This window comes from Panthera tigris, chromosome B3 (genome assembly GCF_018350195.1).
Source record: "Panthera tigris isolate Pti1 chromosome B3, P.tigris_Pti1_mat1.1, whole genome shotgun sequence".
Classification (NCBI taxonomy): domain Eukaryota; kingdom Metazoa; phylum Chordata; class Mammalia; order Carnivora; family Felidae; genus Panthera; species Panthera tigris.
Genome location: NC_056665.1, coordinates 4079997 through 4092647, shown reverse-complemented (window position 1 = coordinate 4092647; position 12651 = coordinate 4079997). Strand labels below are relative to the sequence as shown.

The following is a 12651-nucleotide window of genomic DNA, read 5'->3' as shown; positions in this document are numbered from 1 at the left end:
ACGAGATCATGACCTGAGCCAAAGTCGGATGCTTAACCAACTGAGCCACCCACGCACTCCTGCTTGATTTTATTTTGTAAGATAAGGAAGTATCCATTTACTTGGATATGCTCATTCCGAAGTTTTTGCAGAGGTTAGTACAGTCAACTCATGAATGCACAATTATGCCTACTTGTACTGTGTTGTATGTGACCTCAGCAGTTGAAAGGCAAAACAATTGTAGATACTTCTTTTGGCTTTTGTTATGACCGTGGTACTTTATAATTACTCCAGGTATGAGTCAGCTCCACAATCATTTTGGTCTCTTTTTAGAGGGATGTCAAGAATAAAGCTGTAAAATAAGGAAGGAACTCTTCTCAGTTTCAGTGTCTTGATCTAGTGGTGGGTGAGATTAGGGTACACGATCATTTCATACAAACTCTAAGGCTTTTTGCCAACTTAAACATAGCAGATGAAAACTCATGTTATACAAAAGTTTAACTCTGTAAACCCTTTCTTTTCCAATGGTATGTATATAACGCTGCATCCTGACTACTTTCATGGTATTTAACGTGGGCTGATTGAACAGTGTTCTATCCACTTCCAAATGTGCACCTTTGCTGCTTCCTCTTGTATAAATAAAGTGACGCTGTAACTTGCTTTTACACTGATCGTTTTGTTTCAGATCATTTTAATGGCCACTACAATGGTGTTATTCAACTAATAAAATACTTAAGATGAAACAATTTCTTCCTCAAGTTTTGGCAGTTGATGTGACGAACCTTCTGGGTTTTTTTTGCTCTTTCCTTCATATCTGTTGAAAAGTTTATTTGGCTTAAGAGTAATGTTAAGAGTAGAAGTTTCATCATGGGGAAAAGGAATTTAAAGGCAACTTCTTAAATCTGCCTTCTGCTGCCTCCTCTCTTAACACTCCACTCTAGGCCCTTGAGGTTGACTTCTCCATGCTCTGGAGCCAACTCTCCCCTCCCCCCTTCCTGAAGAGCCATCCTTTAGGTAACTTTTATTGGAAAGGATCTAATAAAACCAGATCTTCACATTCAGATATGAATGAAATTTTAGCAAGAAGGGTTTTCCCTGTACCCCTCTAATTACATCAATAGGCACAGTGCTGTTACAGCTTTAACTGGATACCACAGATACTTAGCCTAGAGAGTTAAGGATAGCCTCACAGCACCCCAAGATCCTGTCTGAAGGCAGATGGGTTATTAAAAATATCTGTCAACTGATAAAGCACAGGCACTGACTCACCCGGATAGTAACTGGCCACAGCTTTACAACAGGATTTCTGCCGTACCGGCTCCTGGCCCTAATTAGGGAGACCGATGGGCCCACGGGGCAGGGCTGGAGTGAGGGATGGGTCTCAGGAAGCTCAAAGGAAAGGTTATTTTCTAATAGTATTTAAATCTCTTAATCCTAGTACGGTAAGATCACAGATGGCCTGAGACTCAGCCCTGCTTGAAAACAGGAGTCCCTTTAACGCGGGTTATTTCTGCATTCTGCTAGAGTAGCCTATATGGTGGTGGGTTTTTTTCTTTTTTTTAAACAGCAAGTCACCATTAGCCTGTCCCCTATATGCTTAAAACTGAGAGGAAATAATAGACACGGTTTCTGCTTCATGTGGGAGAGACTGAAAGTAACATTTAAAAAAGGATAATTTAAGGGTGAGAAGAATTAAAATCCTGTCAAATGGAATTAATCTCAAATAGACCGTCTGTTGTTGACAGCATCTAGCATTAGCATAAGGAGTCCTGGCTTCCAGTCCTGTTCTCACGAGGTGTGTGACCTTGAGAAAATCACTTACACTTGGAGCTTATTTGCTTCCCTGTCGGGATAAGGAGAACACTCACCCTGCTACTCTTCACAGGGTGATCGTGAAAAGAAGTGAGCAAACATACAAGGGCTTAAGGTAGAAATGAGAGCTTGTGACCATTACACCCCCAGCGGTACGTGACCGGTGCCGCATAAACGTTCGTTCCGTCAACGGGAGGGAAGGACGCGGTGAGTGGTGAATCAGCACGGCTGTGAAGCATGTGGAGTAACTGACAGAAGATGGGGGAGAGCAGGAGACACTGCGAGTGAAGACTTGTGATTCTTAAGTGAATTAATACACGAACTAGCAAAAGAAATTATATGCTTCAGAAAATAACAAATTTCAAATATCAAATGTATATAAACATTAAGCTAAAAATTAGTAGCATTTGCTATTTGGAAATCCCTGATTTTAAAATGTCGAATGCTGATGATGGAAGCACATCAGGTTAATACTGACTGAGACCAGCTTGCTGGAGACTTGAGATGGAGGGGTTGTTTTTATTTTCTTTCTTGAGTGCTAGAGGGATTTGAGGTTATCCAGAGTACTAATAACCATCGGTCACAGCTCCGAGTACAGTTTGAGTTCTTGAAACCAGATAGGAAAAAGAGATCTGGTGAGACTTCTAGCATGGTTTTGGATTTCAAAGCTGCCTTCCTTATAATGTTCAACAGACAGGATGTAATTTTTCCCTTTGTAATTGATTAGCCTAAAGGAAAACATAGAACTGCGTGACAGAATTAAGAGTAAGGAAATGTCAGTTTTAAGTTTAGAATACTAAAATGGAAGGAAATGATTTATGGCCCTGAAGATTATTGATATCATAATTCTGAACTCTAATAAAAGCCCTACACTTTGTTTCTAAAACAAATACAGTTATTTTAACACCTTTAAAATTTTCCCAGACCTATTCCGTTTGATTCATTTAACCCAAACAAGATTTGGCTGTGTATGGAAATCTGTACCCCTGGCCTTTGAATTCTTTTAATTAACACTGTTTATAGTGAAAGGGAATTTTTTTTTTTTTTATTAGGAAATGTGGGAAATATACTCCCAGCTTGAGGCAACTTGTACCAGTTAATAACTTCAATCAGTTGGGAAGATTACTTGTGAAAGTGCTTCCTTTGGTAATGTTAGACAAATTGAGTTATCACAAACCATTCACTGAAAACCTTACTTGGGATTTCTTTCAGTATCTTGTATTTTGACCAAAGAAGCATATTTGAGATAGATAAGGATTTTGAAATACTAAATAGGCTTTGGCTAATTCTGTGTGAAAAACCTAATTATATGGGTCCCTCAGTGTCTTTCCTCTATTTATGAATTTAGAAATGTGTGCTTTTACAGTCCTCTGGCTTTTAATTTAGAATGAATTAAGGCCAACAGGAGTAAATACTCTTGACATTGGTAGGAGTTCGTGATGTTAGTTTTTAGATTACTACTTCAGAAATCACATATATTCTCTGTATTCTGAATTACCTAAACCAAGATTTCTCCTGGCTCCTAATTACAGAGCCAAATAAACAACTGGATTCAAATAGATTATACCACTGGACTCCACGGCAGACTTGAGCAAGTACTTCCTCCTTTCCAGAAGTCTAGACCTCTACTAGGACCAGCTTTTGAGGAAAATAGGGACAGTGACAGAGATCCTTGAGCCCGTGGACATTCTGGGAGAGAACGGCCCCGGGTCAAGCTGGCCGCATGGGTCTCATCAATAAGGCTACATGGTATCAGGAATGTGCCAGAGATGAAGAGGAATTAGCTTCAGCCCCTGGAACACTGTCGAAGCCACAAGGCGCAGTGATCTGGGGAGCTGGTTATCAGTGCCCTCAGTGCAGAAAAGTGGAAAAGAGATGTGGGTAATACCACCCCAGATCTTTAGATTTACCGGACAGTATGGGAGAAGCAGGTTAGTGATGAGGACGTCTTCCATCAAAACGGCTAACATGTCATCGGACTGCCCCCTCGCAGGACTAAGTGAAAGCACTTCCACGCTATGCATCACGGGGCTGGGCACGTTACAGGTTGTGAGTCCGTGTCGGCCGTGTGCCTCCAGAAGTAGTAGTGGGGTGTGGGGCACCTCTGGGCCGACGTGGGTGCAAGAGGTGTAGCTCACAGGTCCTTCGCCAACGTCTCCATGGGCTGGCAGGCTAATTCGGTTGGTGTTTTCATTCCCGTCCCTAAGGGCCCACAGAGCCCTATGTATCGATTACCAGCTAGATTTTCTCCGAGTTTCAGCAGCTTCTCTTGAGACAGCTTCAGGGCTGATGTGATGATGATCTCATGGTTTTTTCCACCACCCGTGCCTTGAGCTCCCTAAGGCCCTCCCGCCTTGCTCTGAATTACATAAATGAAGCTGCTCTCATTGCTAAAGGCCGGAGCTTTTTCATTTGAGTCTGTTTATCTCATTTTAAAATTTCTTTCATTATATATGTTCGGTGTGTATACAAAATAATAAACGTTACAAAAAAGTGAAACACTACACCTAGGAAGGATCTGCGCTCACCCAGCGGTCATGGCCTGTTGTGTACACTTCTCTTTTATCATGCCCACCCAAATATATATAAATTAGATATGTATTTTTCCTTTATTACAGATTATATAGGTGTGTGTGTGTGTGTGCGCGCACACACACACATACATTATTCTTTGTTCATGCAATATAGACATCACTCCAGGTCAGTAACTATAGATTAAAAGCTAATTTTAATAGCATAATACTCTATAGTATGGATTTGCTGTTGATTATATGATGAGTCTCCTACAGGCAGACACTTAGATTGTTACCCTTTTTTTGCCCATATACTCTGGCATTTTTATGTGTTCTATGAGGCATTCTCAAAAAGTAGGATAATTAGATTAAAACACCTGTATTTTTAATAAGTGCCACATTTTCTAAAACACTAGCAATTCACATTCCCATGAGCAATGGGAGTGTACATGTGTGTGTCTCCCCGCTCCCTCCCTAGGCCTTCAACTTTTTGCCTAGATGGCCGTAGGCTTTTTTGTTTTTGAAGTCAGACAACTTTACTAGGTTGTATCTCTTTGTCAACCATTTGTCCGTATTTCCCCTGGGACACTGCACCTTTTATTCCTTAAATTCATATTTTATTTTTTCAATATTTTCTTCATTTTATCTTGAAATCTTTGTTCTGCTCCATTTTGGGGGGGGGTTCTTTTTCAGGACCCCAGTTATGTCTGTTGACTGCCCCTTCCTGACTTCTAGATCTGACATTTTCCTTTCTTTGCTCACCTCCTTCTATCCTGCCCCCCAAATTCTATGCCGTATTTTCAACCTTTTTTGTGTTTCCAACGTGGCCTTTATTTCCGTGATGCTTTCATTAAAAAAAAAAACAAAACTGATCAGCCACATTTCAAGTGCTCAGTAACCACATGTGCCTAGCAGCCGCCACACTGACAGCACAGCTTTGGAAGAGGGCTAAAGGCTTGGAGTCCCATTGACGTGACTCCCTCCCTTATTCTCCATGGCTCTCCAACCCACCCAGGTATCTCTAGAGAAACATAAGGCTCTGAAACCATGTGAAAGCCACTGTGACAGTAAAGCCACATCGTGGAGAAGTTTCATGTAGAAATGACCACAGAGTCTATACAAACTGCTGCCAACTTTGGGGGTTCTCCCCCGCTGACTCTAACAGCAAGGGGGCTAGATGGATCCTGTGGCACACATCTAGAAAAGGATTAGAAAATGCTGAGAACCGTATCAGTTGAATTCTGAGGATTGTCTGAGGACAGCCCACGTGGACAGAAGTAGGCAGTCTTCTCAGAGCCTGGAAAAAGGGAGCATCAGTGTCCAGAGTTGTCCCAGGAGAGGGGCTGAGGAGACAGAATGGGTCTATCGCAGACGGTCAGAGCTCCCTGCTCCGCCCTCCTCCCTCCCCTGGTTCTGATCCCAGGCTCTCCAAGCACTCTTCAGATGCTGACCGGCTTCGTCAAGAGACTTCCCAAAGTGACAGAATGTTCTCGCTGGAGAATCCCACTATACAGTCTGTTTGGCAGGTGTGTTCTTCACTCAAATTAATAAATTGGCATCTTGTTTCGAAATGAATTCCTTGCTAATTTTCCAGCCCAATTCCATTTTCAATCACCAACTAAATGGGATTTCTGAAAGCGGCAGAATTAAGGGAGACACTGAAGACCATGCTGACTCCACTAAAGCACTGAGCCAGACTCCTGAGTACCCAGCCGAGTAGAGGGCAGTTCACACACCCTGGCCTGAACTGAACTCAGGGAATGAGGGTATAAGCCTAAGAAATGTCTCCCAGACCAGACAGAAGAGTGTGGGACACTGGCGGGCACTACGGAGACTTCCTACTAGCACTGCTCACTTCAGATTAACGAAGCGGCTTTCTGCCGCTGCATTATGGTGCCACCTCTTGGACGTAAACTGAAAATCCAGCTTCTTAAAATTTTTAGGCCCTAGTCACATGCATTTGAAAATTCTGTAGTGGGGTCCCCGGTGGGTTTTTACATTTACATTCTGCACTACAGTTAAGGAACCACCTATGTGTTTGGAACCTGAAACACCACGAGGGTGGCAACCCATCCTCTGGTTCTCCCCCACCCCAACCACCAAGGAGTGGGGGGAAGCCGAGCGGGAGCCCGCTCTTCCTAGTGGCATTGGCGTCTTTTCCTGCCGGCGGGGGGGGGGGCGGTACGTGGACGTGAGGCCTAGGGCTGCTGCCTTTTTGCCTCCAAGTGGGCACGAGGCTGAAGCGGGCACTGTCAGCTGCAGTGGGTCCTTTATGATGACACTGAGCTGCTGCCTCTGGACTTGCCAGGTATCAGGCCAGTGAATCTTTATCGCGTAAGCCGGATGGAGTTGGGTTTCTGCTACTTGTTCTTAAGCCAAGACCAGGTCCAAGGGAGACACATCTGGAGGCAGTATGACATAATGGCTTAGAAAAGAAGGCCGTGGAGTGGGACCCATGCTCTGCCATTAATACTGACCGTGACCTTCTCCTTGGTTCCTATCCACAGAGTAAGAGTTGACCAGATGACTGTTTCCCAGCCCTTTCACCTTCAACAATTTTTATTATTGTTCCTTCTTTGTGGAATTTGTATTTTTAAAGATTTTTGTTTCCCCGTACATTTTCTCAGGTACTTGGACAAAAGCACACAACTGCTTTGGTTCTGATCGGCAAAGGTAATGAAATTATGTACCTTTACCAAATCACTATAATTTGCATTGGAGATTTAAAAACAAGATCTTTATTACTCGCTTTTGAAGCTTGAATATACATATGATTTCTGACAGGCCTTTACCAATACTAAGGATAGCTGCCAGGTCCTCCTCTCTTAAGGCTCTCTGGAGAGTCTTCAGAAATACCAGATTTGAAGACTGCAGCTAGCATCCAAGGAGGACGAAAAGTCAGTGACTTCCCCGAAATCACAAGTCTTAATTGTTCTTGTTTACTTTTTCACAAAATGCTCCACAGAGTTTTAAAAAGACACAGAAAGCATTTTCGTATTTAGATACGCCTTTTAAAATACAAACTAAGAGCACAAAGCAGTGTGACAGGTTTTCTTCTGTCACCTGTGAGCTGGACCTGAAGGCGATCCTCGGAACCCTGAGGTGGCTGCAGAAATGGCACTTTAATTCACAATCACGATGAACTGCATCCAACCAGGAGTCCAGGGATCAGGTTCCAGCTGCCACCCTGTGCCATGAGATCCCGAAGAACTCTCTCAACTTCGGGACATCAGAAGCCCCATCACAGAACGAAACGGACTGAGTGAGGTCATCTTAAACAACTTTTCCCGCTCTCTTATTTTGTGAGGCCACGAAATCAGAGTAACATACTCCAAGCTGGGGTCAGGGATTTTAGAACCTATATTGAACGCAGAGTACTTTTAAATTCCTATTTCTTGCGTTCTGTTGTTAAACATGTATTTTTTCCATGTTCTTTTGTGCACTGAAATATATTTTCTTATTTAACAGCCTCTCCATTAATAGCAATAAAAAAGCTTTCCAAGGATGTGTTTTTCTCAAAACTGGCTTTTATTTCTTTTCCACTTGCTGCTTTAATTTCTCCAAGATCTCTTCTGGAGTTGTGGAGGCCAAAAGCTTCACCACTTTCTCACGAGATTTACCACCCTGGACCAAAAGGAGAAAATGGTGTCAGGATAACCCCGAGACAGCAGACCTGAGAGGCACCCATCGTGGCAGTGTCCTCATGGGGCCAGCGTGGTGGCCTGGGGCTGTCCTGACAGCTTAGCCATCGCTTTCTCCCGGTCATTTCTGATTTCAACACAGATGAGCTCAGATTCCACTTTCCTACCAATTTTTGCACTCTAGATCTAGGGATTTTACATTCATGTATCAATTTCTGTAATAATAAGAATTGGCATTACAATTTCAAAATGAATAGAGTCCAGATGTAGAATGCTCTGTTTTTAAATAACTTCTTTGTCGAAATTAAAAGTTAAAATTATTTTTTAAATTATCAAAACGAATATTGCAATTTTATATATAAACTTTTGTAAAAATAATTCCAAACAAATTGCTGTTCTCTCTGTTCCACATTTCTGAAAACTCCAAACGAAAAGCAAATGCTATAATACTCGTTTTGAAACATCCTTTAAAGAAGGTAAAATGTGAGCAGGGATTATCTCTAGGGGTAGAAGCTGGACTAGCAGAGGAGTAGGAAGTCCCCTTCAGGCAGATGTCAGGGCACTGGCAGAGAGTCAGGAGTTTCCTGCAACACAAGGGGGATGTATCGAGGGTAGTGGCCTGATGGGAGAATTTTCAGATGCAGCCTATTAACCAAGGACTCTGAATGCCAGCTGGGACCTAGATCTAGAGAGTGTATCACGAGAAAACAAACTGAGCTTTAAGAAACATAAACATGCTTGGGTCTTACTCCTGCCAAGTCTATTTTTAAGTAAGTCTAGAGATGTCCAGGAACCTGTGTTTTAGAAACCAATGCCAGGTGATTTTGATATCTACCCCTAGAGCAGACCCGTCGTGTGAATAACTTCATCTGGCCTCTCTTCCTAATCAGCTTTTCCGGGGAGCAAGGATAACGTGGGGAGACCAGAAATACCTGACAGACTCACTAATGGAGACGATAAGCAACAGGAACCCTTTCAGATTTTTAGAATGATGACGAAAGAAGAGACAAAACCAATCTGCCAGCAGATACAGGAAAACATGTGGGAAGAGGAAAATGCTCGAGATGGTGGCAACTAAGGACTAGACATACAGAGCGTGGTCACTCTGAGTAAGGGCTGAGGCAGCAGGAATGGAGGAAACTAAACAGAATTCACATAGTTTCGTGATGAAATGAATGAGAGTTTTTTCAATGATTTGGAAAAGAAAAATCAGCATTAACATAATAATATCTGACATGTAATAAACTGTTTTGAGAGAGAGACCTACCTTCTCCAGAACCACATCGCTCTTGCGGAGTTCTAAGACCTTGGAAAGATAGCGACAGAGCTCGGCATTAGCCTCTCCTTCCGACGGAGGCGCAGCAATGGCCACACTCACAGCTTCAGGTGTCAAGTCTGGAATGAGATCAGTGTGGACTTGACCCTTAAGGAGTTGTTTTTCTTCAAGAGGTGAAGCTATTTTGTAAAAGAGTTTGCATTCACCTGGCACATAGTAGGTTTCCAATGAATAACTATTGCACAAAGAAATGAACGAGCAAACTACTCAAGCTTTAGGGTACACAAACATGATAAATAAGCCCTCACCACTTCAGGAAAGAAATCCACAGAACATCTACATCTACCCCCATCCTGCTGATCAAGAGAAGCTCAGAACCCTGGGCAGTGTCCTGGATGCAGGCTACTGGAAACTGCGTGGGGTGGCAGGACGAACCCCAAGGCAAGGTCAGGCTGGGTCAGCAGTGTCACAAAGGAAGCGGGACGGAGGCAGCTCGCTGCACTGGACAAGGGCTGTTCAGGGCTCAGGAAAGGAGAGGACTGGCCTGGTTCGGCTCGCGTGAAATGCCTGTTTCATGTCTTTAAGGTGCAACATTCAAACATTTACACAGCACTTGCGCGCGGTAACTTGAGGGCACACGCGTTTTAGGGACTTCACAGATATTAACGTGTTTAATCCTCATAAGAACCTCACGAAGAAGATATTCATACCATTATTATCTCCAGTTTACAAACGAGGAAACCGAAGTCAAGATGTGCCCAAGGTCACCCGGTGATAAAGTGATGCTGTAACTCAAAGTCGTTCGGCTACACGCTTTGAACTCCAGGGCCAGTCTGCACAGTGGCCGTGACCCCCATCAGTACAGCCTCTATAAAGAGCGGCCCGCCTGCAGCCCACTCCACTGTCCTTCCGAGAGCAGAGTTCTCACAGTAGTTCTCAAGTGGGCTGAACCTGGTCCCCCACGTAGGGACTCTCAGGCGTTTTCACATGCTTACGCCTTGCCTGTGTCAACCACACAGCCACAGAATCTCGTACAACAGCCCGCCTCCTGGCCTGTCACCAATTCTAATTCCACCGTGCGCTGCGTTAGTACCTTTCAAATCCAGGCACGTCTCACAACGGACGGAAAAGAAAGTGTTCGTACGGATTTTGTCTTGCTGGTACACAAAATACCTGTGCACCTTCTAGCTGACGGCATCTCGGACGCGATGAAACATGGTATGCTGACACGAGACAGGGTCCACAACAACTACTCAGAAAAGGCAGACTAACACGGCCACCGGCACAAACCACAGCCTAGTACCCCAATTCTGAGGTCTTGTTTTCAAAGTGTAAAAACAAAACAAAACAAAACAAAAAAACAAAAAAGAAGGAGCTTTAGAGGTAAAAAAGACCTTCAAAATAATTCAGATCAACAGTTTTCAGACTTCTCATTCGGAATACAGCCCTTCCCCGCCTCCCCGGCTCTGCACCCACAGAAGTTCCCCTGGGCTCCCAGCATTTAAAATAAATGTAAACATAGCTGCCTGCTGGCCTCCCCTTGTCCACCTAAAACACCCCCGAGGCACCTTTTGGGCTCCAGGGAATAGCCTGAAAGCTTCCTAGTCCAGTATCGTCTCCCATAGATGAAAAGAACTGGGCCCAGAAAAATTCTTTATTGTTTTAAAACAAGTCCACACAGGAGCTGCTGATCAGGACTCTCAGACACCAGGTTTTCTCTTCCTCCTTGGGCCAATGGTCATTAAACTCGACCAAAATGTCTCTTCTTTCTTTCTCTAGCTAATGTCTCCAGTTTTGAAATAGGACAAACGCAGTAATTCTAGGCTGCACGTGTTTCCGCGTGTGTCCTTTTCAAAATACCGTATTAAAAAAAAAAAAAATACACGATAGTTCATCTCACTTGGTATGCTGTAAATATCATATATTCACTTTTGACACTGGATTTACTTACACTTTTACATTAGAATCTAGAATCTTAAAACGGAGAAGCCTCCAATCACGAATATGAAAACCCTGACTGTACAGACCAACTTTCCGCTAACCAAGGCAAAGGGAGGATGGAGGAGAACCCCCCCCCAGCCCCAGCCCCTTCGTGACCCCCACCCCCGGGGCCAGATGTACCTGTTACAGCGTTTTGTTTGGAACCAGGTTTGGCATGGATGGCTACGGTGACACAACCTTTAGGATCAACTGCCACAGGACCTAAGGGAGGAAGTGGTGTCTCTGGCTCCTTGGTCTGGCTTTTACCCTAAAACGACAACAACCACACTGCAACTTTACAAGCTATAAAATACGTTTGCGCACATCTGATCCTTCCTCTACTCCCTTTCACCCTTAACCAAGACGAATGAGTCGTGTCCAGGGATTTCTGGCCACCCGGAAAGGTTTTCCAAGCATTCCAAATCAATTCTTCCACGAAGCCCTCCAATCAGCCCAACGGAGTGTTTTGTTGCTGCCTTGGGGGGCCGGGACTCTGGCTTCCACACCTGAGCGCTGGTTCCTACCGTCTGCGCTGTATCCCCCGTTCTCCAGGCGCAGACACCACTTACTACTCATCTCTGCATCCCCTGCAGCCCGAGGTGAGGACCGTCCGCGAGCAACTAGGCCGGAAGTGTGCGTGTATCGGGGAGAGAGGAAGGGACGACGGAGGTAGCTCTCTAGCAGAGCCTCCCATGCCTGGACTGGGGCAGCAGGTGCGCAGCCGGCGTGCCCGCCAGGAGCTCAGCCCCCGCCGCCCGGGACCCAGAGCGGAGGGCGGTCGGGCCCGGGGCGCCGCCGCGAGCCTCCCACGCCGGGTGGCGCAGGCCGTGCGGGGACCGCGGGGGCGCCTAGCCTGCGTGAGGGGCGGGCCCCCTGGGAGCGCGGGGACCCGGCCTCAGAGCCGGCAGACGGGTCTCGGGGAGCCCTCGCCCACCCGCGGGGCCCGCCTCTCTCCCGCGCGCCGCCCACCCTCCCCTGCCACGGGGCTTGCCACTGGCCTTGTTCGTCGCACCAGCTTTCTTGGGCATCTCCGCACTTAAAGGGAGCCGGCCGGAGTCTCCAGCCCCGCGTCCCGACCCGAGCCGCCTCAGCCCGCGGCCCAGCCGCAGCATCCCCGCGGGGAAGCCGGGCGGAGGCGGAGCGGCGCCGGAAGAGCGCTCCGCGCCTGCGCGCGCGGCCGGCGGGAGCGACCCCACAGGCCCGCGCCTCTGCTCCGGCCCGAGGGCGACCCCTCCCGGCCGGCGGGAGCACGACCCCTCATCCTGGAAGGAAGCCCTGGAGACGGAGACCAGGATCCCGGCCCCCCCACCCCTCCCTGGCTCCGCACACGCAGCAGGTAGGTAGGCTGTGTTACCTCTGCTCTTCTCTTTCCTCCTAAGAATAAAGGATCGCGGTGAGAGGCAAGGAGTGCACCGGGGCGGGTGTCTTGTGGCTCCCGCTGCCACCACCA

General features: G+C 46.0%; 1 protein-coding gene across 4 annotated transcripts; it reads right to left on the bottom strand.

The window, feature by feature from the left end:
* Window positions 1–55: 55 nt before the first annotated feature.
* Window positions 56–12344, bottom strand: CB3H15orf40 (chromosome B3 C15orf40 homolog). 4 transcript variants are annotated; one of them, XM_042987955.1, is made up of 4 exons: window positions 12200–12344; window positions 11343–11469; window positions 9213–9340; window positions 56–331 (listed from the first exon to the last, which is right to left on the bottom strand). In XM_042987955.1, the coding sequence occupies exons 1-4, from the start codon at window positions 12311–12313 to the stop codon at window positions 320–322; spliced, it is 381 nt and encodes a 126-aa protein (XP_042843889.1). In that variant the 5' UTR covers window positions 12314–12344; the 3' UTR covers window positions 56–319. The 4 variants fall into 4 exon arrangements, with proteins under 4 accessions (XP_042843889.1, XP_042843887.1, XP_042843886.1 ...); XM_042987953.1 differs by lacking the exon at window positions 56–331 and adding an exon at window positions 2200–2519; XM_042987952.1 differs by lacking the exon at window positions 56–331 and adding an exon at window positions 7812–7928.
* Window positions 12345–12651: the final 307 nt, after the last annotated feature.

Coding starts and splice junctions, on each gene's coding strand:
- CB3H15orf40 (XM_042987952.1), bottom strand. CDS start 12,313: ATGCTGCGGCTGGGCCGCGGGCTGAGGCGGCTCGGGTCGGGACGCGGG. Junction 11,470..12,199: donor AAGCTGGTGCGACGAACAAG/GCCAGTGGCAAG, acceptor TTGTCGTTTTAG/GGTAAAAGCCAGACCAAGGA. Junction 9,341..11,342: donor CAAACAAAACGCTGTAACAG/GTACATCTGGCC, acceptor ATCTCATTCCAG/ACTTGACACCTGAAGCTGTG.